General features: G+C 38.5%; 1 protein-coding gene across 1 annotated transcript in view; it reads left to right on the top strand.

The window, feature by feature from the left end:
- Positions 1-1,081: 1,081 nt before the first annotated feature.
- The window catches only part of LOC106095263 (prostatic acid phosphatase), a 64,185-nt gene continuing 37,955 nt past the window's right edge, over positions 1,082-27,311 (top strand). The window contains exons 1-3 of the mRNA XM_059366234.1: positions 1,082-1,252; positions 25,676-25,774; positions 25,837-25,920. Of these exons, the coding sequence (XP_059222217.1) occupies positions 1,082-1,252; positions 25,676-25,774; positions 25,837-25,920 (354 nt within the window). The remainder of the gene's footprint in view (positions 1,253-25,675; positions 25,775-25,836; positions 25,921-27,311) is intronic.

Here is a 27,311-nt window from a genome sequence, read left to right as displayed (position 1 = left end):
CCTGATCTTCCATCCATAAAAAAATAAATTTATTGTGTATGCAATATTGTTATTTAATTATGAGCGATTCTTATAATATTCATAATTCCTCTAAGAACTTCCCCAATTATATTTAAGAATCTTAAATACAACACTCAAGTTTGTAACGGAACTGAAAATTTAAATAGACAGCTTGGATTTTAATGTTTTTGTTTAATGAGTTTTTCAACAATAACGGCTTTTTAATTATGATGTTATTGTTTTACTGGTTTTCTTTTTCAGTTTATATGTGGCAACTAAATGTTAAGTTAGCTAGTTCATATGTATTGAACGACATTGAAGTATTTTTCACATTTAAACAAAGCTAAATCTTATGGATATGGAACCCCCTTTTGATACCAGAAGCCAAATCCAGAGATCGGTGGGGCCCCAGAAGTTAAATCACGAAATCTCTGCACGGGTATACACTTCTTTTTGGTAATGCTTTTGAAGCCTTACTTCATATTTAGACAAACGGGCCGGAAATTTATGCTTCCAAGGGTTGAAGAATTTGCATAGCGATTTCGATAGTGATAGCTTTTATTTCTACGATTTAAAAATTTTTAGAATTGTGCATACTGTCTTTTTTTATTTCCTTTCAGTAGGTTTCTCAAAACTAAAACTTTACTAATGTAAGTCAATACAAGCAAAACCAATCATAATCTAAATCAAGTTAAGATAAATAGCATGGCTGTAACAACAACGTTTGTTGATTTTTCGTAAATGAAAATTCACATAAAAACGCCTTAAAAATCAGTGCTAACAGGTAACGCTTTCATTTCGAATGTGGCAATAAACTACAACAGACGTTGTTTCAAAAAATGATAATGGAGTGATTGTGAAATAAATAAAAGAAAATAAAATAAAAACATTTAAGTGATCCTTAAAAGTTAAGAGTTGAAAAAAACATAACTGCAAAAACTTAAACGAATTCATTAAAAATAATAAAGAAAGGCTAGAAAGTTGATTTTTCAAGAAAAAAGAAAAAAAAACTAAAATTAATAAATAATATTATTGAAAACTAAATAAACGGTCAAACAAAAAAATAATTTCCTGTGATAACATGCTTTTTAAGATGACACGCAAAGGCTTTCTCATCATATTGGGATTCACTAGTTTGGTGGTTGCAATCATTGTTTTGTGCTCAACCGCAAACACCACACCCTTGGCAATGGAGAAATGCTTTAGCACAGAAGTGGATACGGAGAATTCAACTTTAGAATTAGTTCATATTGTAAGTGAAAATAAGTGTGCTTACTAAACGTGCCAGCATATTTTTGTTGGAAAACATACCGCATACAACTAGCCAAGCAATACCTTAAAATGCAAGCACTTACATGAGATTGATCTCTTTTATTCTTGTTGGAGCAGATAATTTATTATGCTGCCAAAAATTGTATCTTAATTTTGAGATTCAAGCGAAAGATAAGCAAACTTAATTTAAAGATGATCAATTTTCCACCTTACATTCTATTTGGTGAAAACTGTTTTCCTTCCTATTGAGGATTTTTATTTTAAATGGTAGGTTAATAAATCCTTAACTTAGAGCGATTAAAGTTTAAGCCCATAGCAATAAGTGTTTACGTCTAGGTTTAACTGGCAATCTGCCATCAGACTCAATTAGACCTTTTCGTTCATTGTACCACGGGAAAAGAATAAGAAAGATGCCTTCTAGTTTCTACTTTTGCGAATGTTCCAATCTGCTAAATCAGACAAGTTCTCAAAGAAATGAGAACCCAAAGTGAAACTCCTTCTGACTGTCTGTGCGGGACATATACACAGCAGATGTTCTATAGTCTTTTTTTCCTCGACGTCCTCACAGCATATGTTCTATAGTCTTTTTTTCCTCGACGTCCTCACAGCAGATGTTCTATAGTCTTTTTTTCCTCGACGTCCTCACAGCTTCTGCAAAAGTCGTTACTTGCAACTTTCAGTCTGTCAGCAGGTTCCCGATCAGACAGTGACCTGTCATGACAGGCACAAAGGCTGTGACGTCTGTTATAGGCAGCGACAGACCTATTTAGGTATAAATTGGGTTCACAAACATTCTCTGCTCCCAAGGAGACAGGTTCCCCTGTAGGTAACTTGCTGAAAAGAACTTCTTCCGTCTTGCACGGATTTATGCCTAGACCACTTTCGGTAGCCCATAGTTTGCTACTGGGTATATTTTAAAGTAGAAGAGACAGTACTCCTCCTCGAGACGTTCCTCTGCTGACCCATCTTTCTACAGATCGCAGGCTGCCGTAATACATCTTTTAATAAGTAAGTTATTAAGAAGTGCTACAATGTTTATTTCTTGAAATTATTTTTGCCATAAAGTGGGAAAATCTTTTACGCATCTACCGATGACCGTTGGCTCTCGCCGTATGATGGGCTTAGCATCTATCGGCAAAAACCCCATCTCTCGCATTATTTCGAGGTGGATCCCCTTGTCATACGTTTCAGTATTCCTGCGTCCAGGTGCCCTCTCCATATAGCAGTTTTTATATCATTGATGCCGCGTCAAGGTCTCTTTTCAAGCTATCCTTTCTGCTGCACATATTCGTTGTTAGGTTTTCTGCTCTTATTTTACCCATCTGCTTTTCGAGACGCTGTCGCGTCAGCTGTGACAGTGGAAGACCGTGTGCTCTACATCATCCACTACCTCTTCTTCTTTGTGAGCTGCATTTTCTTATTCTGCATAGATATTTGCGTAAGTAACCGTGAGTCACGTAGAAGTTAACGTCGCCTTTCTTTCTACCAATCCATTGACGTATCTCGAGGATATGCTTAAAGGTCCATTTGCCTCGAGTGCCATTATTCATCTTGACTGCCAAATGCTCAGCGTATCTTGTCATATATCTTCCAATACGAATTCCTGTTGAGGGTTCAGTATGGAGTCAATTATTTTTATCCAACCTAGGGCCTTTAAGGCTATTGGGTCCATACCGGCAATGACGAAAATTGCGAGTTAAGATACTATTCGGAAAGATAATGTAACTCTTAGATCGGCCGTCCTTTGTACCGAAAGCAGCTCCTAAACCCTGCATCTGGTCTGCAGTGATCTACCCCAAATCTCGCTTCCATAAAAAAAGTCATCCGCTTATCAGACCAGAAATGTGTATTCCATCATAGCTGACGTTAGGTCGGGCCCATGTATGAAATCTGTGTAGCGCACGCCCCTGGAAGCCGCCATTATTGTCCGATTTGGTTGAAATATTGCACATAGTGTTCTATTTTGACTTTTAACAACTGTGTCAAGTACGGTGCAAATCTGTGTATAACCTGATGTAGCTCATAAACCAATCTCCCGATTTGACTTCTTAAGCCCATGGAAGGCGCAATTTTTATCCGAATTGGCTGGAATTTTGTAAATGGTGCTCTGGTATGACTCCCAACAATTGTGCTAAGTACGGCTCAAATCGGTCGAGAACATGATGTGGCTCCCATATAATCCGATCTCCCGACTTGACTTATTAAGCCCTGACAAGCGGCAACTTTTTTTTTGGCGAAAATTTTGCATATAATGTTCTGTTATGACTCTCAATAACTGCGCCAAGTACGGTCCATTTCGGTCTAAAACTAGATATAGCTCCCATATTTTAGCAGAATCCATCGTGGTGGGTGCAGAAATGATTTTAAATACGCCACCCGTCCTAACGATGTGCAAATCGGGATCTTTTATGTGATAAAAACCGACCCCATTGATTTGAGTTTAAGAATATAAGTATATGAATTATTTCATTCATATAAGAAAGCAAACAAGTTTTTTTATATTTTTGGTTGGGTCTTAGCCGCGCAGGGAAAATGTCTAGCTACGCCAATGGTTACGAGGAACAGTGCTTTCTCCAAACCTTGATATCTTCCATTGTGCGTGCTAGGGTCAAGGTTCACTTGATTAGGGCTTCCACGGGGCATCACTCCCGATACTGTAGAGCACCCCTGTGGATGAATACTTAGGCAACTGGCTTCATCAATTCACCATGTCCCAAAGACATCGACGGGTATAAATGCCTTTTATAGCATGTGCTCGGTCTTCGCCGTTCTTGGTCGGGGACTATTTATTTTTTACAACTTACCTATAGTTATTAGTATCATAACGGGACACATAGGACTACGAGCTCACTTATGTAAAATCGATGCGACAGGGATAGCATGTGTAGGGCATGCAGGGAGGATGATGAGACATTGGAGCATATCCTTTGTGATTGCCCGGCTTTCGCGTCCAACAGATACCGGTACTTAGGTGGAGACACAATATCAGATATGAACCAACTTAGGGGAGTGGCATTGAAAACAATTAAGGATTTTGTAAGTAGCACGGAATTTCTAACTTAAAATTTTCTTTTTAGAGGTTACTTTATAGTTTTTAGAGCGCACAGCAAGCCGATTACTGGCTTAGGTGTATGGCCATAGTGGCACGGGGCGGATTAATATCTGCACCTAATATCTAACCTAACCCAACCTAACCTATATCAGGTTATATACCGGTTAAGACCATACCAAAGAAGTCTTTTGAAGGCAACACGGTGGTACACGCAAACCGGGAAGACCAAAAGCCCGATGGAAGAATCAAGATGTGGGAGACACCTCGAAATATGGTTTCAGAGATTTTAGAATGAGCGCAGAAGATCAAGGCGCTTGGAACGCTATTCTACATTCGGCTAGTGGAACAAATGTTCTGTCATAGCCAATTAAAGGAAAGGAGTGTCAATAACTCTAATCGGAAGTTCGGTTTATATGGCGGCTTTATCAGGTTACAGACTGATTTAGACCATATTTGGCACAGTTGTTGGAAGTCATAACAAAACTTCACGTGCAATATATCAGCCAAATCGGATAAGAATTGCGCCTTATAGAAGCTTAAGAAGTCAAGACCTATGGTCGGTTTATATGACAGCTATATAAAAACATGGACCGATTTGACCCATTTACAATCCAAACGGGCTTACACCACTAAGAAGTTTTGTGCAAATTTTCAAGATCCTAGTCTTACTCCTTTGCAAGTTAGCGTGCTTTCGACAGACGGACATGGCTAAATGGACTTAAAATATCATGACGATCAATAATATTAATTCTTTATACGAAATTAGTATACCCCCAAAAAAACATTTAAGATCGTGCTAAGTACTGCCGGGGCGAATCTTGGGAACCCACCACCATGGTGCTAAAATATGGGAGCTATATCTAGATATAGACCGAATTGGAGCGTACTAGCCGCAGTTGTTAAGAGTCATAACAGAACACCATGTACAAAATTTCAGCCGAATCGGATGAAAATTGCCTCTTCCAGTGGTTCAAGAAGTCATATTGGGAGATCGGTTTATATGGGATCTATATCAGGTTATACACAGATTTGAACCGTACTTGGCACAGTTGATGGAAGTATTGTATTGTATTGTATTTGTATTTTATTATGATAAAACCCATGCAAAAGACAGTGTCTTATATAAAGCATGGGTTAGTAAATTGATAAATACAATGAGTTCAACAAGTTTTCAATTAAATAGAACAATAACTGGTACAAAATATTTAACGATTTAACAAAATAAAAAAAGAAGAAAAAGAAACTTTAAAGAAAATTTAACAACTTAATCAAAGCTACTAATAAAATAAATTAATAAATAGTTATAAAAAAAACAAAACACATAATTAATTAAAATGATTATAAATCAAAGATTTGAACTGTCGTTCATTACTTATAATTTGAATACTATTGAGAAGATTATTCCAGAGACGTATAGCATTAACAAATAACTGTTGTTCAGATACACGATATTAATGACGTATTTGTATTACTTGTTTACCTCTTGTAGAGTTGGCAAAACGCAATACAGAAGCCAGATATGACGGTTCACCGCGGCTATCAACACATACCGATTGGCTTCTATTCGTAAGATAGGAATATATAAGATCCGTTGTTCTTTCAGAAAATTTAAATAAATGTTTCAGTTTAAGGCAAAGTATATTGGGATCAACGGAATCAAATGCTTTCGAATGATCTAAAAGAACAAGAAAGGTAACTTTATCGCTGTCAATATCACTCCTTACATCTTCAACTACTTTCAAAAGTGCAGTAGTGCAACTGTGCTTTGGCCGGAAACCAGATTGAAAATCTGTTAGCAGCGAATTATTCGCAACATATTCAGATATTTGCCGGTTGACTAGAGTCTCAAATATCTTAGAGACGTATGGAAGTATTGCTATTGGCCTAAATTCCTGGTTATTATTTGGTATTGGGACTATCCTTGCCCGTTTCCAAGACTGTGGATAGCAACTCCTTAAAATAATATTGTTAAAAAGATGACACATATACGGAAGAATAAAGGGTAGAATTATCCTAAAAAATCTTGGGTCAATACCATCAGAACCAATGGCATTAGACTTAATCGATTCTACAGCGCTAACGATATCGCTTTGTTCAAAACGCTCAAGATCAAAACGTAGGTCTGGTGAGGTGTTGTTACTACTATGGTTTACGTTAGTAAATTCACTTACGTAGAAATGTACGTTTGGCTCAGGAAAAGATATGTTCAAGAAACTCCTATTAATCTCATCTAAATCAACATGTCTATCAATTGATGCATTATCACTTCCTATTCCAATTGACTAAATATGTCTCCAAGTATCTTTCGTGTTCAATGCCTCTTGAAATTTACGACTAAAATAAGCTATTTTCTTCGTCTTTATACAAGAAGTGCAAAGTTTCAGCCAAATCGGACTACAATTGCTGGTTTATATGGGAGCTATATCAGGTTATAGACCGATTTGGACCATACTTGGCTCCATTGTTGGAAGTCATAACAGAATACTTTGTGCAAAATTTCAGCCAAATCAAAATTTTGCACAAAGTATTGCGGCTTCCAAAGGCTCAAAAAGTCAAATCGGGAGATCGGTTTATATGGGAGCTATATCTGGTTCTAGACAGATTTGGATCGTACTTAGCACAGTTGTTGAAAGTCACAACAGAATACTATGTGTAAATCTTCGGTCAAATCGGACAAAAATTTTGGCTTCCATTGGGCTCAAGAAATCAAGTCGGGAGATCGGTTTATATGGGAGCTACTAGCTGGACAGGGCCCGCTCCACTGCGCCTTCTCTCACTCTCTTATTTTAAATGAGCCCTAAACTGGCATGGTCAGGAAAAAAATCCTGTTTGAGGGTACTGGTACGGCCTTTCAGATATTTCGCCCCAATGTGGGTATCAATCTGGCGTTTTTGAAAAAAGGTAAGGGGAGGTCCGCACATTTAAGTTTGGATGTTAGAACTACTTCATTCTCTTACTTTTGGTGGTGAATTAGAGTAGCCAAACCCTCTGCCCCGAAAGTGAACATCAAACTCATACAACACATTTGAGCTACATATTGCTATAGTCAGTATATATGTGTCAGTATATTGCCCAAAGCGGTGAAAGAGACTTGTTGGGGGAATTTTTAGGGGCGTGGGACTCAACCGAACACTTTGAGCGAAATTTGTATACCAAGTTCCTACTCTACTCTTAAATACCTTTCGTTTGATACCCATATTGTCCCAATCGGTAAACATGTCCGTGCGGGAGGGTTTTAGGGGAAAGGAGGCCCTTCAGACACCAAGGAATACATTTTTATTGCAGATGTATACTCGGCTTTTAAATATCCTTCATTTGATTCCCATATTGCTCAAAGCGGTGAAAGAGTCCTGTTGGGGGTTTTTTGGGGGTGGTGGACCCCCCCGAACGCTTTGAGCGAAATTTTTATACAAAGTTCGTGCTCTATTTCAGCCCGATGTTTTCATGATATCTGATTTAGGGGTGTTTTCGAGGGTGAGGCGGTCCCCTTGGTGTACCCTTTGGTTGGTGTTTTGGGGAAGGGGTGATGTCCTAAATACATAGTCCTACATTTGGATATCGAATTCGTATTCTACTCCCAAATACATTTATTTGAGCCCCATATTGCGATGGTCACTAAAAAATTGCTGTTTGTGGGGTATTTTCGGAAAGGGGTAGACAACCAGAAAATTGGTCCTGGTCAATTGATCAATTCTTGCTCTACCCCCCAATACCTTTCAATTAAGCTCCACATTGACATGGTCGGTAAATATGCCCGATTTAGGGGTGTTTTGGGGATTAGGGTGGTCCCCCAAACAATAAGCCCGGAAAATATATCAGCAACGTGCGCTATTCTCATATAACTATATATCATTTATTTGAACCCCATATTGCAATTGGCCTCAAAATTGGATATAAAATTCGTTTTCTAATCTCATTATTACAAAAGTCAAAAAATATGTCCGGTTTGGGGTATTGGGCCTAAAATCTATAAATATTTCATTCCACTCTCTTTAAGACCCCAATTGTCTTGGTGAGCAAATACGTCCGATATCAGATTCGTGCTTTACTCCCAAAGATCTTTCATTTGAGCCCCATATTGCTATGCTCGTAAATTTGTTCCCTTGGGGATGTTTTTGGGGAAAGGCGGTCCCATATTTGGATATCAGATTGGAATTCTATACTTAAATACCTTGTATTTAAGCCCCATATTCCTATGGTCAGTAAATAAGTCCTGTTTAGGGAAGGGGTGGTGTTACAAACACTGGCTAGAACAGAAATCTCAGTCATTGAAGAAGACAGTCAGAAGGAATTCCACTTTAATTTCTCATTTCTTTGAGAACTTGTCTAATTTAGCGGATGTGAACATTCACAAGTTGTCGGGCGTTTTAAAGCGATCTAGATGGTTCAGCGGTATAAACTAGAAGGCATCTTCCTACTCCTGTCCCTATGGTGTCACAATGAACGAAAACGTCCAAGTGAGTCTGATGACAGACTGCCGCTTAAACCTAGACCTAGACACTACTTGCTACGATCAAAAACTTTAATCGTTCTACACTAATTACTATGAAAGTAGTTTTACCATGTCGTCAAGGTTAAAATTTGAGAAAGTCAATACTATAAATCGGGATTCGCAAAAAAATAGAACATAAGTCAAAATTTAATTTTTATTTAAAAAAGGAACAGAACGTTTTAATTGAGCAGGCCGCATCTTGTATTCCCCCTTCCACTGATTTCATTTGTCAAATTCTTTGAACAAATTTATATAGTCAAATTGGGCGATTTAATTTTGGAGGTATTGACCTTACTTGCCATGATTTATTGAAGTCAAAATTCCATCGAATAATAATTGAGGGAGGGAGATTGTTTTTTATGGGAGCTTTATCAGGCCTATAGACAGGTGTTGGAAGTCATGTCTGCCAAAATATGCTCTGTTCTATATGGGGACCATACCGAAAGTTTTGCCTTTATGGCCAATATTTGGGACTGATTTTACATCAGAGGCTGACTCTCTGTGTATATGACGACAACATCGACTTATGGGTTGGTCAAAGCGAGTAATTACTGCAGCCTTTGAAAAAGATGTGAAAGAAGTCAATTCGGGAGATCAGTTTATATGGAGCCTATATCAGGTTACAGACCGATTTAAACCGTACTTCGTACGGTTGTTGGAAACATAACAGAACACTATATGTAAAATATCAGCCAATTGGGCTCAAGAAGTCAAATCAAGAGATCAGTTTATATGGTAGCTATGTCTAAATCTGAACCGATATGGCCCATTTTCAATCAATTAATATATCAATATTATATATCTGAGCAAATTTTCAAGAGGCTAGCTTTACGCGTTCGACCGCTATCGTGATTTCGATAAACGGACATGGCTGGATCGACTCAATATTTAAAGGTGTTACAAACGGAATGAGTAGATTGGTATACCCCCATCCCATGGTGGTGGGTGTAAAAACGTGTTCTGGTATCTGTGCAAAATTTCAAGCGTCTAGCTTTACGCGTTCGACCGCTATCGTGACTTCGACAGACGGACGGACGGACATGGCTAGATCGACTTAGAATGTCGAGACGATCAAGAGCATTTATATTTTATATGGTCTTAGGTCAATATTTCGATTTGTTACAAACAAATGACTAGATTAGTAACTCCCATCCTATGGTGGTGGGCATAAAAAAAATATTTTGGGCTAAGTGCCTGTGCGGCTGCACAATCTTAACTTTGTGAAATATGCACGGAATTCAACCGAAAGGTATTTGCGACTTATGTATGCCAACAATATGGAGGATATTTGAAGTCAAGATACACACATGATTCCCAAAAGTTTAGATTATAATCTTATATATAACAAGTAAAAGCGTGCTAAGTTCGGCCGGGCCGAATATTATATACCCTCCACCATGGAGGTCGAGTTCTTTTCCCGGCATCTCTCCTTAGGCAAAAAAGGATATAAGAAAAGATTTGCTCTGCTATTAGAGCGATACCAAGATAGGGTCCGGTTTGGACCACAATTAAATTATATGTTGGAGACCTGTGTAAAATGCCAGCCAATTCGAATAAGAATTGCGCCATTTGGGGGCTCAAGAAGTAAAATAGAGAGATCGATTTATATGGGAGGTGTATCGGGCTATAGACTGATTCAGACCATTATAAACACGTATTTTGATGGTCAAGAGACGATCCGTCGTACAAAATTGCAGGCAAATCGGATAATAATTGCGACCTTGAGGTCGCAAGAAGTCAAGATCCCAGATCGGTTTATATGGCAGCTATATCAGGATATGAACCGATTTAAACCTTATTTGACACAGTTGTTGAAAGAAAAAAGAAAAAACGTCATGCAAAATTTCAGCCAAATCAGATAGGAATTGCGCCCTCTAGAAGCTCAAGAAGTCAAGTCCCCAGATCTGTTTATATATGACAGCTATATCAGGTTATGAACCGATTTGAACCATACTTGGCGCAGATGTTGGATATCATAACAAAATACTTCGTGCAAAAATTCATTTAAATCGGATAAGAATTGCGCCCTCTAGAGACTCAAGAAGTCAAGATCCCAGATCGGTTCATATGGCAGCTATATCAGGTTATGAACCGATTTGAACCATACTTGGCACACTTGTTGGATATCATAACAAAACATGTCGTGCAAAATTTCATTCCAAACGGATAAGAATTGCGCACTCTAGAGGCTCAAGAAGTCAAGACCCAAGATCGGTTTATATGACAGCTATATCATGTTATGGACGGATTTGAACCATACTTGGCACAGTTGTTGGATATCATAACAAAGCACGTCGTGCTCACTCTAGAGGCTCAAGAAGTCAAGACCCAAGATCGGCTTATATGGCAGATATATCAAAACATGGACCGATATGGCCCATTTGTAATACCAATCGACCTAAAGTAATAAGAAGTATTTGTGCAAAATTTCAAGCAGCTAGCTTTACTCCTTCGGAAGTTAGCGTGCTTTCGACAGACAGACGGACGGACGGACAGACGGACGGACGGACATGGCTAGATCGACATAAAATGTCGCGTCGATCAAGAATATATATACTTTATGGGGTCTCAGACGAATATTTCGAGTAGTTACAAACAGAATGACGAAATTAGTATACCCCCATCCTATGGTGGAGGGTATAAAAATCATTTTGTGTTTGTTTGTAGGTTTGTTTGTTTGTTTGTATGTTTGTGTGTTCCTTAAAGACTCAGAAACGGCGGAACCGAATTTCTTGAAATTTTCACAGATGGTGCATAATGACCCCGTGGTGAAAATTGGGTACTACATTTTTTGATATCTGAAAGGGGGGCGGACCCTCTCCCTTACCCTAATTTTCAGAAACGCCATATCTCGGAGATGGGTGGTGCGATTTAAGCGACATTTTGTGTGCTCTCATATAGTACCCTAAAAATAAAAATTTGGTATCCAAATTTCGGATGAGGTACCTAGGGGTGCTGCCCCACCCTAAAACCTACCGAACATATATTTAGACCAATCACGACAATATGGGACTCAATTGAACGGTATTTAGGATATGTGCTAGGGGGACCACCCCAAGCCCCAAAACACCCCTAATTGGACATATTTACCGACCATGGCAATATGGGACTAAAATGAAAGGAATTTGCGAGGAGAATGCGAATCTGATATCCAAATGTGGGACCATGTTTCTGTGGGTCCACCCCTTCCCCAAATCACCCCTGGGGCTTAAATAAAAGGTGTTTTCATGTAGAATACGAATCTGATATACAAATATAGGATCAAGGGTTTAGGGGCCGACTCTCACCAAAAACATGCCCCAAAGGGGACAAATTTACGACCATAGCAATATGGGGCTCAAATGAAAGGTCTTTGGGAGTGAAGCACGAATTTGATATCAATATTCGGGAAAAGTGTTTATGGGGCCACCCCACAACACCACCCAAATAGTAAATATTTTCTGACTATTGCAATATGAGGCTCAAATAAAACGATTTTTAAAGTGGAACACGAATCCGATATATATTTTCAAGGCCAATTCACTGAGTGGCCGCCCATCCACTAAAACACCCCCCAAGCCGGTCATGTTTGCCGACTATAGAAATATGGGGCTCAAATTAAAAGTATGTGGGAGTAGACTACGTCTCTGATATCAACATTAGGGGCCAACTGTCTAGCGGACGTCCCACAACCAAAAAAAAACCCCCAAATACGACGTATTTGCTCACCAAGACAATTTGGGTCTTAAAGAGAGTGGAACTAAATATTCATAGTTTTTCGGGCCAATACCCCAAGCCGGACATATTTGCTGACTTTTGCAATAAGGAGTTTTAATGAGATTAGAAAACGAATGTGATATCCAATTTTGAGGGCAATGGCAATATGGTTCAAATGAATGGCAATATGGTTCAATCGCCAAAACACCCCTAAAAAGGCCATATTTACCCACAATGTCAATGTGGAGCTTAAATGAAAGGTATAGGGGGGGGGTAGAGCAAAAATTGATACCTATTTCCGCAAGAATTGATACCCAAAATACTCCACAAACAGCAATTTTTTACCGACCATCGCAATATGGGGCTCAAATAAAGGTTTTTGGGAGTAGAATACGAATTTGATATCCAAATGTATTTTGGGCATCACCCCTTTCCCAAAACACCCTTACAAGAAAAAAATGTTTTCAACCATGCCAATATGTGGCTCAAATAAAAGGTATTTGAGATTAGAATACGAATTTGATAACCTATTTTGGAGCCATGTGTTTGGGGGACGCCTCATCCTGTAAACTCCTTTTAAGCCCATGTGTCAAAATGGGGTTTAAATAAATGGTATTTGAAAGAAAAGCACGATGCTGATATTTTTTCAGGGCCAAGTAACTGGGGGACCGCCTCTCCCCCTAAATTACCACTAAATCAGACATCATGAGAATATCGGGCTGAAATTAAGTATATTTATATATGTAGTACACCTTACATCCAAACTTAAATTCGTAGACCAATAAAGATCATATGGGATTCAGATAAAGGCACTAATATTGTTAAACTGTTAGTCAAGCGATATACTATTTTCGTAGCATGGTATTTCACTAAAAGATCTTTAATTGTCGAAAATAAATATTCCACGGAAACTTTTGTTCCATATAAAGTAAAAGAAGGCGCAGCGGAGTGGGCCTGGGTCAGCTAGTCTTATAAAAAAAAATCAATTTGTGTTTGTTTGTAGGTTTATTTGTTTGTTTGATTGTATATTTGTGGGTTCCTTATATGCTTATATTTTTTCAGGTCCAAGTATCTGGGGTACCACCTCTCCCCCGAAAACACCACTAAATCAGACTTAATGAGAAGACCGGGTTGAAATTAATTATTTTAAGAATGGAGTACACCTTACATCCAAACTTCAATTCGTAGACCAATAAAGATCGTGTGGATTCAGATAAAGGCACTTATATTGTTAAACTGTTAATAAAGTTTGCATGGTATTTCACTAAAAGATCTTTAGTTATAAAAATAAATTTTCCAAGGAAACTTTTGTTCCATATAAAGTAAAAGAAGGCGCAGCGAAGCGGGTTTGGGTCAGCTAGTTGTATATATAAGTGACCTAGATGATTACAGTTAAGTCTGATACTGTATATAATTTCATTGCAGCTAGCCTCTAATCCGTCAGTGTTTTTCTGGCAGTGTGTAAACTTCATCCTTCCAATATACCAAAATAAAATATTTTTCTGACCCTGTCTGCTAACGTTAAATTAAATGTTTGCCTCTTTTACTTTTTATTAATACACATCTTTGGCAATTTTGTCCGTAAATTTTTAGTTTAAAGCATAAATATGAGTTCAGTATTTGTCTGCTGTTATTTATAATTGTCATTTTAGAAAAGTATAAAATTTTTTTACGCTATAAACCTACATTTAAAAGTCAGAAATAAGGTAAAATATATAAGTTTTTCAGGAATTTAAGACATTTGTAGGATTCAGTCATCTGAAAACAGAAAAAATATTTTTGCTGTTTAGAATACAATTAAGTTAGACGATATAAACCCTAATGTATCCCAAAAAAAAGGGAAATAAGCCCCAAAAAAATTCCACACCTATTGGGACTTTTTACGCAGTGAAATATGTTTAAAATTTATGAAAATACAGTAGGTGGAAAAAAAAAAAAAGTTGTCAAAAGCTATTTTATTAAAAAAGTATACACGTATAACTTTTGTAGTGTTGTGTTATTCAAGTAACATACATTTCACATAAAAAAATATTAATTCAGTTAAGGAAAATAAATTGAATTATTACATCAAAATTCATTTCATCTATCCAATGAACTTTATTCCTAAAATTTTGAGGTTTTAAAAGTGTTCTTAATAAAATTCTCTTCTTTTTATACCCTCCACCATAGGATGAGGGTATACTTATTTCCTCATTCTGTTTGTAACTCCTCGACATATTCGTCTAAGGCCCCTTAAAGTATATATATTCTTGATCGTCATGACATTTAAAGTCGATCTAGCCATGTCCGGCCGTCTTGCTGTCGAAAGCACGCTAACTTTCGAAGGAGTAAAGCTAGCAACTTGATATTTTGCACAAATACTTCTTATTAGTGCAGATCAGTTGGGATCATCTGTCATATAAAGCGATCTTGGATCTTCACTTCTTGAGCCACTACCGATTGTGTTGAAATTTTGCATGAGGTGTGCCGTAACGCCTTCCAATAACTTTGCTAAGTGTGGTTCAAATCGTTCTATAACCTGAATATCTGTCATATTAATCGACTTAATTGACTTCCTGAGCCTCTAGAGGGCGCAACTCCAATCCACTTTGGCTGAAACTTTGCACGCTATGACTTCCAACAACTGTGCTGAGTATGGATCAAATCGGCGCAAGACCCGTTCTGGGATCTTGATTTCTTGAGTCTCTAGAGTGCGCAATTATTATCTGATTTGGCTGAAATTTTGTACAACGGCTTCAACCATGTCCTTCAACATATGTGTTAAATATGGTCTGAAGCGGTCTATAGCCTGATACAGCTCCCATATGAACCGATCACTATTTTGAGCCCCTATATGCCAGAATTCTTATTCGAATTGGCTGATATTTTACACAATGACTTTTACAATGGCGCTGATTTTAGCGGATCAGCTTTAGAAATCTTCAAAATTCTTCTATTGGTTATTCTTGGACGTCCAGGGCGAATTTTTATACAAACTCAGCGTTCAGCTTTAAACTTTGATATTACCTTCATTACATAAATTTACAATAGCAGATCGCGCTTCACCCTTAAGTTGTTTAAATTCTTATCTGAAATCACATAATTTTCACAAAACTTAATAAAAACAAGTAAAAACGTACTAAGTTCGCCCGGGCCGAATCTTGGGAACCCACCACCATGGATTCTGCTAAAAATTTATACAAAATATATTTATTTGACGGTCATAATTTTATTCTACATACCAAACTTCTGTCAAACTAGGAAAAATTAAAGCTTCTAGGGTAATCGAGAGACCGGTTTATATGAGAGCTATACCAGGTTATAGACCGATTTGGACCGCACAGTTGTTGGAATTCATAACAGAGCACTTCATACAAAATTTCAGCCAAATCAAGAAGTCAAATCGGGAGATCGGTTTATATGGGAGCTGTATCAGGCTATACACCTACTCAGTCCTTAATTGACACGTATTTTGAAAGTCGAGGGAGAACCAGTTGTAAAAAATTTCAGTCACATCTGATAATAATTGCGTCCTCTAGCAGCTAAAACGGATAAGAATTACGCCCTCTAGTGGCTCAAGAAATCAAGATTTATATCGCAGTTATATCAAAATATGGCCCATTTACAATCCCAACCGACTAACACTAATAAGAAATATTTGTGCAAAATTTCAAGTTTGCTAGATTCGCTCCTTCAAAAGTTTGCGTGCTTTCGATTGACAGACATGGCTAGATCGACTTAAAATGTTTTGACGATCAAAAATATATAAACTTTATAGGGTATTAGACGAATATTTCGAGGAGTTACGATCAGAATGACGAAATTAGTGTATCCTCATCCTATGGTGGAGGGTATAAAAATTTATTTGTACAAATTAGCTGACCTATTATTTTCAAAATGAAAATTTTAATTTAACTTGGCTGTGCCAAAATATTGATTAAAAAAAAAAGTTTAATTATTTTGCAAACAATTTATATAAACTTTATTGACAAACTATTTTTGCATCGTCAGAATCGCGACTATTTGTATTGAAGGATGTGTCAACGGTGTATAACGGCACTTAAAAATTATGTGAAAGCAAATCAAATAAAAACCAGTTAGAGCGTGCTACGTTCGGCCGGGTCGAATCTTATATAGCCTCCACCATGGATCGCATTTGTCGAGTTCTATGCGCGGTACCGCATTTTAGGCAAATAAAGAATATCGAATAAGAACTGTTATGCTATTGGAACTGTATCAAGTTATTGTCCGATTCGGAACATAAATGAATGCTGAACATTGTAAAAGTCATTGCGTAATATTTCAGTTCATTCGGATAAGAATTGCGCCTTGTAGGGGCTCAAGAAGCCAAATCGGGATATAGGTTTTTATGGGATCCATATTAGACACGTAAGTTGAAGGTCATGAGAGAAGCCGTTGTACGAAATTTCAGCAAAATCGGATGAGAATTGCGCTCTCTAGAGGTTCAAGAAGTCAAGATACCAAATCGGTTTATATGGCAGCTATATCAGGTTCTATACCAATTTACGCCATGCTTGGCACAGTTATTGGAAGTCATAACAAAGCACCTCATGGATTTCAGCCAAATCGGATAGGAATTGCGTCCTCTATTAGCTCAAGAAGTCAAGGTCCAAGATCGGTTTATATTACAGCTATACCAGATTATGAACCGATTTGAATCATACTTAGCACAGTGGTTGGAAGTAATACCAAAACACTACGTTCAAAATTTCAGTTAAATCGGACGAGAATTGCGCACTAGAAGCTCAAGAAGTCAAGACCCATGATCGGTTTATATGGCAGATATCTAAACATGGACCGATTAGACCCATTAACAATCCCAACCGACCTTCACTAAAAAGAAGTATTTGTGCAAAATTTCAAGCGGCTACCTTTAATCCTTCGAAAGTTAGCGTGCTTTCGACAGACAGACGGACGGACGGACATGGCTAGATCGACTTAAAATGACATGACGACCAAGAATATATATACTCTATGGGGTCTCAGACGCATATTTCGAGGTGTTACAAACAGAATGGCGAAATTAGTATACCCCCAACCTAGGGTGGGATCGACCGCTATCGTGATTTAAACAGACGGACTAACTGACCCCATATATTCTTTATTGGGTCTTAGACGAATATATCGAGGTGTTACAAACGGAATGACTAGATTAGTATACCCCCATCTTATGGTGGTGTGAATAAAAAGAATCAAAGAAAGAACGTGGCACCAATTTTTATAAGAATATTCGACTCCCAACTTTGTTTTATACCCACCACCAAAGGATTGGGGTGTACTAATCTAGGCATTCCGTTTGTGGATACAGACCTAACGTCTTAAAAAAAGGAAAGTTTCGATTACTAATTGATTTTTGGTCATTTCCAAAAAAATTATTATCTGTTTTTTTTACCAAAAGGACATATGCGGTCTAATCAAACATAACCGTTAATTTCAAATTCCTTGAGTTATTTATATTCGGTTTTAGAACTTGTATACCCTTAACGATAGGATGGGAGGTATACTAATTTCGTCATTCTGTTTGTAATACCTCGAAATATCCGTCTAAATATATATATATATATATATATATATATATATATATATATATATATATATATATATATATATATATATATATATATATATTTTTATACCCACCACCATAAGATGGGGGGTATACTAATTTCGTCATTCTGTTTGTAACTACTCGAAATATTCGTCTGAGACCCCATAAAGTATATATATTCTTGATCGTCGTGAAATTTTGTGTCGATCTAGCCATGTCCGTCCGTCTGTCCGTCTGTCCGTCCGTCCGTCCGTCCGTCCGTCCGTCCGTCTGTCTGTCGAAAGCACGCTAACTTCCGAAGGAGTAAAGCTAGCCGCTTGAAATACTTCTTATTAGTGTAGGTCGGTTGGTATTGTAAATGGGCCATATCGGTCCATGTTTTGATATAGCTGCCATATAAACCGATCTTGGGTCTTGAATTCTTGAGCCTCTAGTGTGCGCATTTCTTATCCGATTGGAATGAAATTTTGCACGACGTGTTTTGTTATTATATCCAACAACTGTGCCAAGTATGGATCACATCGGTCCATAACCTGATATAGCTGCCATATAAACCGATCTTGGGTCTTGACTTCTTGAGCCTCTAGCGTGCGCAATTCTTATCCGATCAGAATGAAATTTTGCACGACATGTTTTGTTATGATATCCAACAACTGTGCCAAGTATGGTTTAAATCGGTCTATAACCTGATATAGCTGCCATATAAACCGATCTTGGGTCTTGATTTCTTGAGCCTCTAGAGTGCGCAATTCTTACCCGATTGGAATGAAATTTTGCACGACGTGTTTTGTTATTATGTCCAACAACTGTGCCAAATATGGTTCAAATCGGTCCATAACCTGATATAGCTGCCATATAAACCGATCTTGGGTCTTGACTTCTTGAGCCTCTAGAGGGCGCAATTCTTATCCGAATGGAATGGAATTTCGCACGACGTGTTTTGTTACGATACCCAACAACTGTGCCAAGTATGGTTTAAATCGGTCCGTAACTTGATATAGCTGCCATATAAACCGATCTTGGGTCTTGACTTCTTGAGCCTCTAGAGGGCACAATTCTTATCCGATTTGAATGAATTTTTGCACGACGTGTTTTGTTATGATATCCAACAACTGTGCCAAATATGGTTCAAATCGGTTTATAACCTTATAAAGCTGTCATATAAACAGATCTGGGGACTTGACCTCTTGAGCTTCTTGAGGGCGCAGTTCCTATCCGATTTGGCTGAAATTTCGCAAGACGTTTTTTATTGTTACTTTCAACAACTATGTCAAATAAAGTACAAGTCGGTTCATAACCTGATATAGCTGCCATATAAACCGATCTGGGATCTTGACTTCTTGAACCTCTAGGGGTCGCAATTATTATCCGATTTGCCTGAAATTTTGTACGACGTTTATTATGGTCTGAATCGGTCCATAGCCCGATGCAGCTCCCATATAAATCGATCTCTCTATTTTACTTTTTGAGCTCACAAAGCGCGCAATTCTTATTCGAATTGGCTGACATTTTACACAGGTCTCCAACATATAATTTAATTGTGGTCCAAAGCGGACCATATCTTGATATCGCTCTAATAGAGGAGCAAATCTTTTCTTATATCCTGTTTTGCCTAAGAAGAGATGCCGGGAAAAGAACTCGACAAATGCGATCCATGGTGGAGGGTATATAGGATTCGGCCCGGCCGAACTTAGCACGCTTTTACTTGTTTTTTATACCCTCCACCATTAGATGGGGGGTATACTAATTTCGTCATTCTGTTTGTAACTACTCGAAATATTCGTCTGAGACCCCATAAAGTATATATATTCTTGATCGTCGCGACATTTTATGTCGATCTAGCCATGTCCGTCCGTCTGTCCGTCCGTCCGTCCGTCCGTCCGTCCGTCCGTCCGTCTGTCTGTCGAAAGCACGCTAACTTCCGAAGGAGTAAAGCTAGCCGCTTGAAATTTTGCACAAATACTTCTTATTAGTGTAGGTCAGTTGGTATTGTAAATGGGCCATATCGGTCCATGTTTTGATATAGCTGCCATATAAACCGATCTTGGGTCTTGACTTCTTGAGCCTCTAGAGTGCGCAATTCTTATCCGATTGGGATGAAATTTTGCACAATGTGTTTTGTTATGATATCCAACAACTGTGCTAAGTATGGTTCAAATCGGTTTATAACCTGATATAGCTGCCATATAAACCGATCTTGGGTCTTGACTTCTTGAGCCTGTAGAGTGCGCAATTCTTATCCGATTGGAATGAAATTTCGCACGACGTGTTTTGTTGTGATATCCAACAACTGTGCCAAGTATGGTTCAAATTGGTTCATAACCTGATATAGCTGCCATATAAACCGATCTTGGGTCTTGACTTCTTGAGCCTGTAGAGTGCGCAATTCTTATCCGATTGAAATGAAATTTTGCACGACGTGTTTTGTTGTTATATCCAACAACTGTGCTAAGTATGGTTGAAATCGGTCAATCACCTGATATAGCTGTCATATAAACAGATCTGGGAATTTGACTTCTTGAGCTTCTAGAGGGCGCAATTCCTATCCGATTTGGCTAAAATTTTGCATGGCGTATTTTATTTTTACTTTCAACAACTGTGTCAAATAAGGTTCAAATCGGTTCATAACCTGATATAGCTGCCATATAAACCGATCTGGGATCTTGACTTCTTGACCCCTAGAGGTCGCAATTATTATGAAATTTTGTACGATGGATCCTCTCATGACCATCAACAAACGTGTTTATTATGGTCTGAATCGGTCTATAGCCCGATAAAGCTCCCATATAAATCGTTCTCTCTATTTTACTTCGTGAGCCCCAATGGGCGCAATTCTTATTCGAATTGGCTGAAATTTTACACAGGTCTCCAACATATAATTTAATTGTGGTCCGAACCGGACCATATCTTGATATCGTTTTAATAGCAAAGCAACTCTTTTCTTATATCCTTTTTTGCCTAAGAAGAGATGCCGGGAAAAGAACTCGACAAATGCGATCCATGGTGGAGGGTATATAAGATTCGGCCCGGCCGAACTTAGCACGCTTTTACTTGTTTTATATACCCTCCACCATAAGATGGGGGGTATACTAATTTCGTCATTCTGATTGTAACTACTCGAAATATTCGTCTGAGACCCCATAAAGTATATATATTCTTGATCGTCGTGAAATTTTATGTCGATCTAGCCACGTCCGTCCGTCTGTCCGTCCGTCCGTCTGTCCGTCCGTCCGTCTGTCTGTCGAAAGCACGCTAACTTCCGAAGGAGTAAAGCTAGCCGCTTGAAATTTTGCACAAATACTTCTTATTAGTGTAGGTCAGTTGGTATTGTAAATGGGCCATATCGGTCCATGTTTTGATATAGCTGCCATATAAACCGATCTTGGGTCTTGACTTCTTGAGCCTCTAGAGTGCGCAATTCTTATCCGATTGGAATGAAATTTTGCACGACATGTTTTGTTATGATATCCAAAAACTGTGCTAAGTATGGTTCAAATCGGTTTATAACCTGATATAGCTGCCATATAAACCGATCTTGGGTCTTGACTTCTTGAGCCTGTAGAGTGCGCAATTCTTATCCGATTGGAATGAAATTTCGCACGACGTGTTTTGTTGTGATATCCAACAACTGTGCCAAGTATGGTTCAAATTGGTTCATAACCTGATATAGCTGCCATATAAACCGATCTGGGGTCTTGACTTCTTGAGCCTCTAGTGTGCGCTATTCTTATCCGATTGGAATGAAATTTTGCACGACGTGTTTTTTTACAATATCCAACAACTGTGCCAAGTATGGTTCAAATCGGTTTATAACCTTATATAGCTGTCATATAAACTGATCTTGGGTCTTGACTTCTTGAGCCTCTAGAGGGCGCAATTCCTATCCAATTTGAATGAATTTTGGCACGTAGTATTTTGTTATGATATTCAACAACTGTGCCAAATATGGTTCAAATCGGTTCATAACCTGATATAGCTGCCATATAAACAGATCTGGGGACTTGACTTCTTGAGCTTCTAAAGGGCGCAATTTCTATCCGATTTGCCTGAAATTTTGTACGACGGATTCTCTCATGACCATTAACATACGTGTTAATTATGGTCTGAATCGGTCTATAGGCCGATGCAGCTCCGATATAAATCGATCTCTCTATTTTACTATTTGAGCCCCCAAAGGGCGCAAATCTTATTCGAATTGGATGACATTTTACACAGGTCTCGAACATATAATTTAATTGTGGTCCAAACCGGACCATATCTTGATATCGCTCTAATAGCAGAGCAAATCTTTTCTTATATCCTTTTTTTTTTGCCTAAGAAGAGATGCCGGGAAAAGAACTCGACAAATGCGATCCATGGTGGAGGGTATATAAGATTCGGCCCAGCCGAACTTAGCTCGCTTTTACTTGTTTTTTTTTTTCCTTCTTTTTATATGTGGTATCTTTTTTAACAACTGTGCCAAATATGGTCTAAATCGTTTGATAACCTGATATAGTTACCATATAAACCGACCTTGGGTGTCATTAGCATCTAGACGGCGCAATTAAATTTCTATCACATTTGGCTGATATTTTACATGACGTGTTCCGATATGACTTCCAACAACTTTGCTAAGTTAGTTCAAATTGGTCCATAACCTGATATAACTGCCATATAAGCCGATCTTGGTCCTGATTTCTTGAGTTGCTAGAGGGCGCAATTCTTATCCGATTTAATCGAAATTTTGCACGAAGTGTTTTATTTTGACTAACAACTGTGTAAAGTATGGTTGAAATTTTGCATACGTCATTTTGGTTTGACTTCCAACATGTGTTCCAAGTATGGTCTAAATCGGTATATAACCTTATATAGTTGCCATATAAACCGATCTCCCAGTTAGACTTTTTAATCCTCTGGAGGGCGAATTATTTCTGGATTTTGGAAATTTTGGAGGTGGTGTTTTTTTATGACTGGTGTTTTTCTTTTTGAAAAAATTCAAAAAACTTGACAAATGCGATCCATGGTGGAGGATAAATAACATTCGGCCCGGCCGAATTTATTTTGCTTTTACTTGTTTTCTGTTATGTTATATATCTGGCAACTATTTACATAGCGTGCCTAGAACTTGCATGTACTCCGAAAGCCTTGCAGGAGGCAGGGTGGTAATTATACCCTAGCCCGGCAAGGCATGTTATGCGACACCAAAGGTTTATACGTCTTATGTCCTTTTTACGCAAAACCACGGAACGTATTGTGGATACCATGATAAAGAGTAGGACATCCAGTGAACTGCTCAAATACAAACAGCATGCGTTTGTAAAGGGAAGATCGGTGGAGACTGCCTGCACGAGGTTGCGCATAAAATAAAAGAATTATTCGATGCCAAGACGTACACATTGGCGTTTAACAATGTGCGGACCGACATATTGATCCAATCCTTACACCAGTACCGGATGGACCGGGATCTTACAGACTGGATGAACCATTTGCTAAGGAATCCAAGCAACAGGTGGATAAATTGCGGGTCCCATAACATAAGTATAAGGGAGAAAGTGGTACAGGGCACGAATAACCTATTACGGATGCTGACTGAAGAGGGATTTCAACCTGTCTGCTACGCAGACGATGTTATAATACTTATAAGGGGTATGGATCGGTGCCAGCCATGCAGAAGGACCAAAGGGTCTTTCATATGGCATATGACTGGGCTAGATCAAGGGAAGACTGAAATATGCCTGTTCACGAGGAAGACGGAGGTGGGCCAGATTGACGCACCATTTCAATAAAACGACTTCGATATCTAATAAGCTCAAATACGATATCTAATAAGCTCAAATACTTAGGATGGAAAACTTAATTGGAAATTTCACATTCAGGAGCGTATTGAGTGGGCTCACAGATGTTGGGCACTATGTAGACGGGCTGTAGGCTCGAAATGGGGCCTGAATCCTAGGATAGTCCACTGGCTCTACAGGAGCGTGATTAGACCAATACTTACTTACGCCTCTGTAGTGTAGTGCACTGCTATGGAGAAAAAGTGCATCATAAGGGCCATACAACAGGTTCAAAGAACATGTTATCTTGGCATAGGCGGAGCGATTAGGACAACGCCCACTACGCCACTAGAGATTATTCTAGATATCCAACCCATGGACATACAGATTAAATGTGAGTCAGCCACTGCGGCTATGAGACTTATGGCGATGGGAGAATGGTTTGAGGATGGGAGCAGCTCATACCATCGCGGTATAATCGAGGATGCGATAGGAAACCTGGATGGAGGGGAAGAGGTTTCCGATCGGATACCTGAGACGACACTTGAGGTCGAGTGCAAGGTGGCTAGCTGCGCAGTCTTGGACTGACGGAATCCTAGTATTGCCATCTGGAAGATTATGTTACACGGATAGATCAAAGCTAGAGCACAGAGTAGGCCAGGGAGTCTACATTGAGAACCCAGGGATTGAGATCTGTTTTAGGCTGCCTGACCATAATACGGTCCTGCAGGCGGAGATCCGAGCTATCACGGAATGAGTGAGGTGGTGTGGTGCTAACGCAAAAACTTCGAGTGTGAACATCTTTATGAACAGAAAAATGGCCAAAAGGGCAAAAACAACCAGGACGGTAAGGTCACGAACAGTCTTGCGGTGTAGGTAGGAGATTAACGCCCTCTCTGAGGATGGCACAATCCGCATCGTTTGGCGGGCCATAACGGAGTAAGGGGGAATAAAATGGCGGTCGATTTGGCGGTGAAGGCCAGAGGACTGCCGTCAATAAACTTGGTTAACACGAAGCCTTTAGGGTCGACGTAGTCCGTGGGCGACGAATGCGCATGTAACACAATGGAACAGAGAAACGGTCGGTAGGACGGCGAAAATCCTATGGGGTGATCTGGATCGTGGGAGGACGACGTTATTACTGAAAGGAAGTAAGAAGGAGGTCAGTATTGCTTTTCGTATCATAACGGTACACATAGAAATACGTGGTCACTTCTGCAAAATCGGTGCTGGAAATGATAGCATATGTAGGTCATGCTGGGAAGATGATGAGACGTTGGAGCATTTCCTATGAACCAACTTAGGCAAGTGGTATGAAAAACAATAAAGGATCTTGTAAGTAGCATGGAATTCCTAACTTTAAATTTTCTTTTTCGAGGTTACTTTTTAGTTTTTAGAGCGCACAACAAGACGATTACTGGCTTAGGTGTATGTTCATAGTGGCATGGGGCGGATTAATATACACACTCCCTTTTCAATCTAACCTTACCTATTTTATATATGTAGGTAATATCAGCCATTTTGGATTGTCAGTTTGTTCTAGACAGATAAAAACGTTAGTAGCGTTTTGGTTAGTCGTATTATTCAAAAAAAAAAATGGATTAAAGAAATTGTATTAAGTTTTGTGTAACCAAAAAGCTTGCTTCACAAGTTTTTCTAAGATAAAAAAAGGAAAAAGGGGAGAAAATATTTGAGGGAAATTACTTTGAAGGGACCAGATAGTTATTGATGAATAAATAAATACTTTTTGAAAAAAGCAAAAATAAAATAAAGGTTTTTTTTTATAAGACCTTGTTTGTGCGAAACTGTAACTTTAAGAATAAAATAATATTGTTGATAAATATAATCGAATTTCTTTAAAGGTTCTTCGCCATGGCCCTCGTACTCCTGTAGATACTTACCCCAATGATCCATACTTACACTCTGGATTTGAACCCACTGGATGGGGTCATGTTACAAATGTAAGTATGCATAAGTGCTTTAAAGTTTATGGGCATTGATTTTAATACTACTTTTTCAATAGAAAGGAAAACGTGAACTATACGAGTTGGGCCAATTATTAAATAAGCGTTATGGGAAATTTATGGAGCCATATTATACACCAAATGTAAGTTATGAGACAAACAAATAGAAAACAATATGAATTAAAAAAAATCTAATTGACAAAATAAGAAAAATTAGCTTTAAATTCTTAGTGGCCACTAGAATTCAGAAAGAAACTAAATTAATTTTTATACCCTCCACCATAAGATGGGGGGTATACTAATTTCGTCATTCTGATTGTAACTACTCGAAATATTCGTCTGAGACCCCATAAAGTATATATATTCTTGATCGTCGTGAAATTTTATGTCGATCTAGCCATGTCCGTCCGTGCGTCCGTCTGTCTGTCGAAAGCACGCTAACTTCCGAAGGAGTAAAGCTAGCCACTTGAAATTTTGCACAAATACTTCTTATTAGTGTAGGTCGGTTGGTATTGTAAATGGGCCATATCGGTCCATGTTTTGATATAGCTGTCATATAAACCGATCTGGGGTATTGACTTCTTGAGCCTCTAGAGTGCACAATTCTTATCCGATTGGAATGAAATTTTGCACGACGTGTTTTGTTACGATATCCAATAACTGTGCTAAGTATGGTTCAAATCGGTCCATAACCTTATATAGCTGTTATATAAACCGATCTTGGGTCTTGACTTCTTGAGCCTCTAGAGGGCGCAATTCCTATCCGATTTGAAAGAGTTTTGGCACGTAGTATTTTGTTATGATATCCAACAACTGTGCCAAATATGGTTCAAATCGGTTCATAACCTGATATAGCTGTCATATAAACAGATCTGGGGACTTGACTTCTTGAGCTTCTAGAGGGCGCAATTCCTATCCGATTTGGCTGAAATTTCGCAAGACGTTTTTTGTTGTTACTTTCAACAACTATGTCAAATAAAGTACAAGTCGGTTCATAACCTGATATAGCTGCCATATAAACCGATCTGGGATCTTGACTTCTTGAGCCTCTAGAGGTCGCAATTATTATCCGATTTGCCTGAAATTTTGTACGACGGATTCTCTCATGACCATCAACATACGTGTTTATTATGGTCTGAATCGGTCTATAGCCCGATACAGCTGCCATAAGAATCAATCTCTCTATTTTACTTTTTGAGCTCACAAAGAGCGCAATTCTTATTCGAATTGGCTGACATTTTACACTGGTCTCCAACATATAATTTAATTGTGGTCCAAACCGGACCATATCTTGATATCGCTCTAATAGCAGAGCAAATCTTTTCTTATATCCTGTTTTGCCTAAGAAGAGATGCCGGGAAAAGAACTCGACAAATGCGATCCATGGTGGAGGGTATATAAGATTCGGCACGGTCGAACTTAGCACGCTTTTACTTGTTTTCTTTACCCACCACCATAGGATTTTAGGCTTCTAATATAATCATTCCGTTGTAACACTTCGAAATATTGATCGGAGACCCTATAAAGTATATAT

This window comes from Stomoxys calcitrans, chromosome 1 (assembly GCF_963082655.1).
Source record: "Stomoxys calcitrans chromosome 1, idStoCalc2.1, whole genome shotgun sequence".
Lineage (NCBI taxonomy): Eukaryota > Metazoa > Arthropoda > Insecta > Diptera > Muscidae > Stomoxys > Stomoxys calcitrans.
Note: the sequence above shows the minus strand (reverse complement) of the source record. Positions and strands in the feature narration are given on the sequence as shown.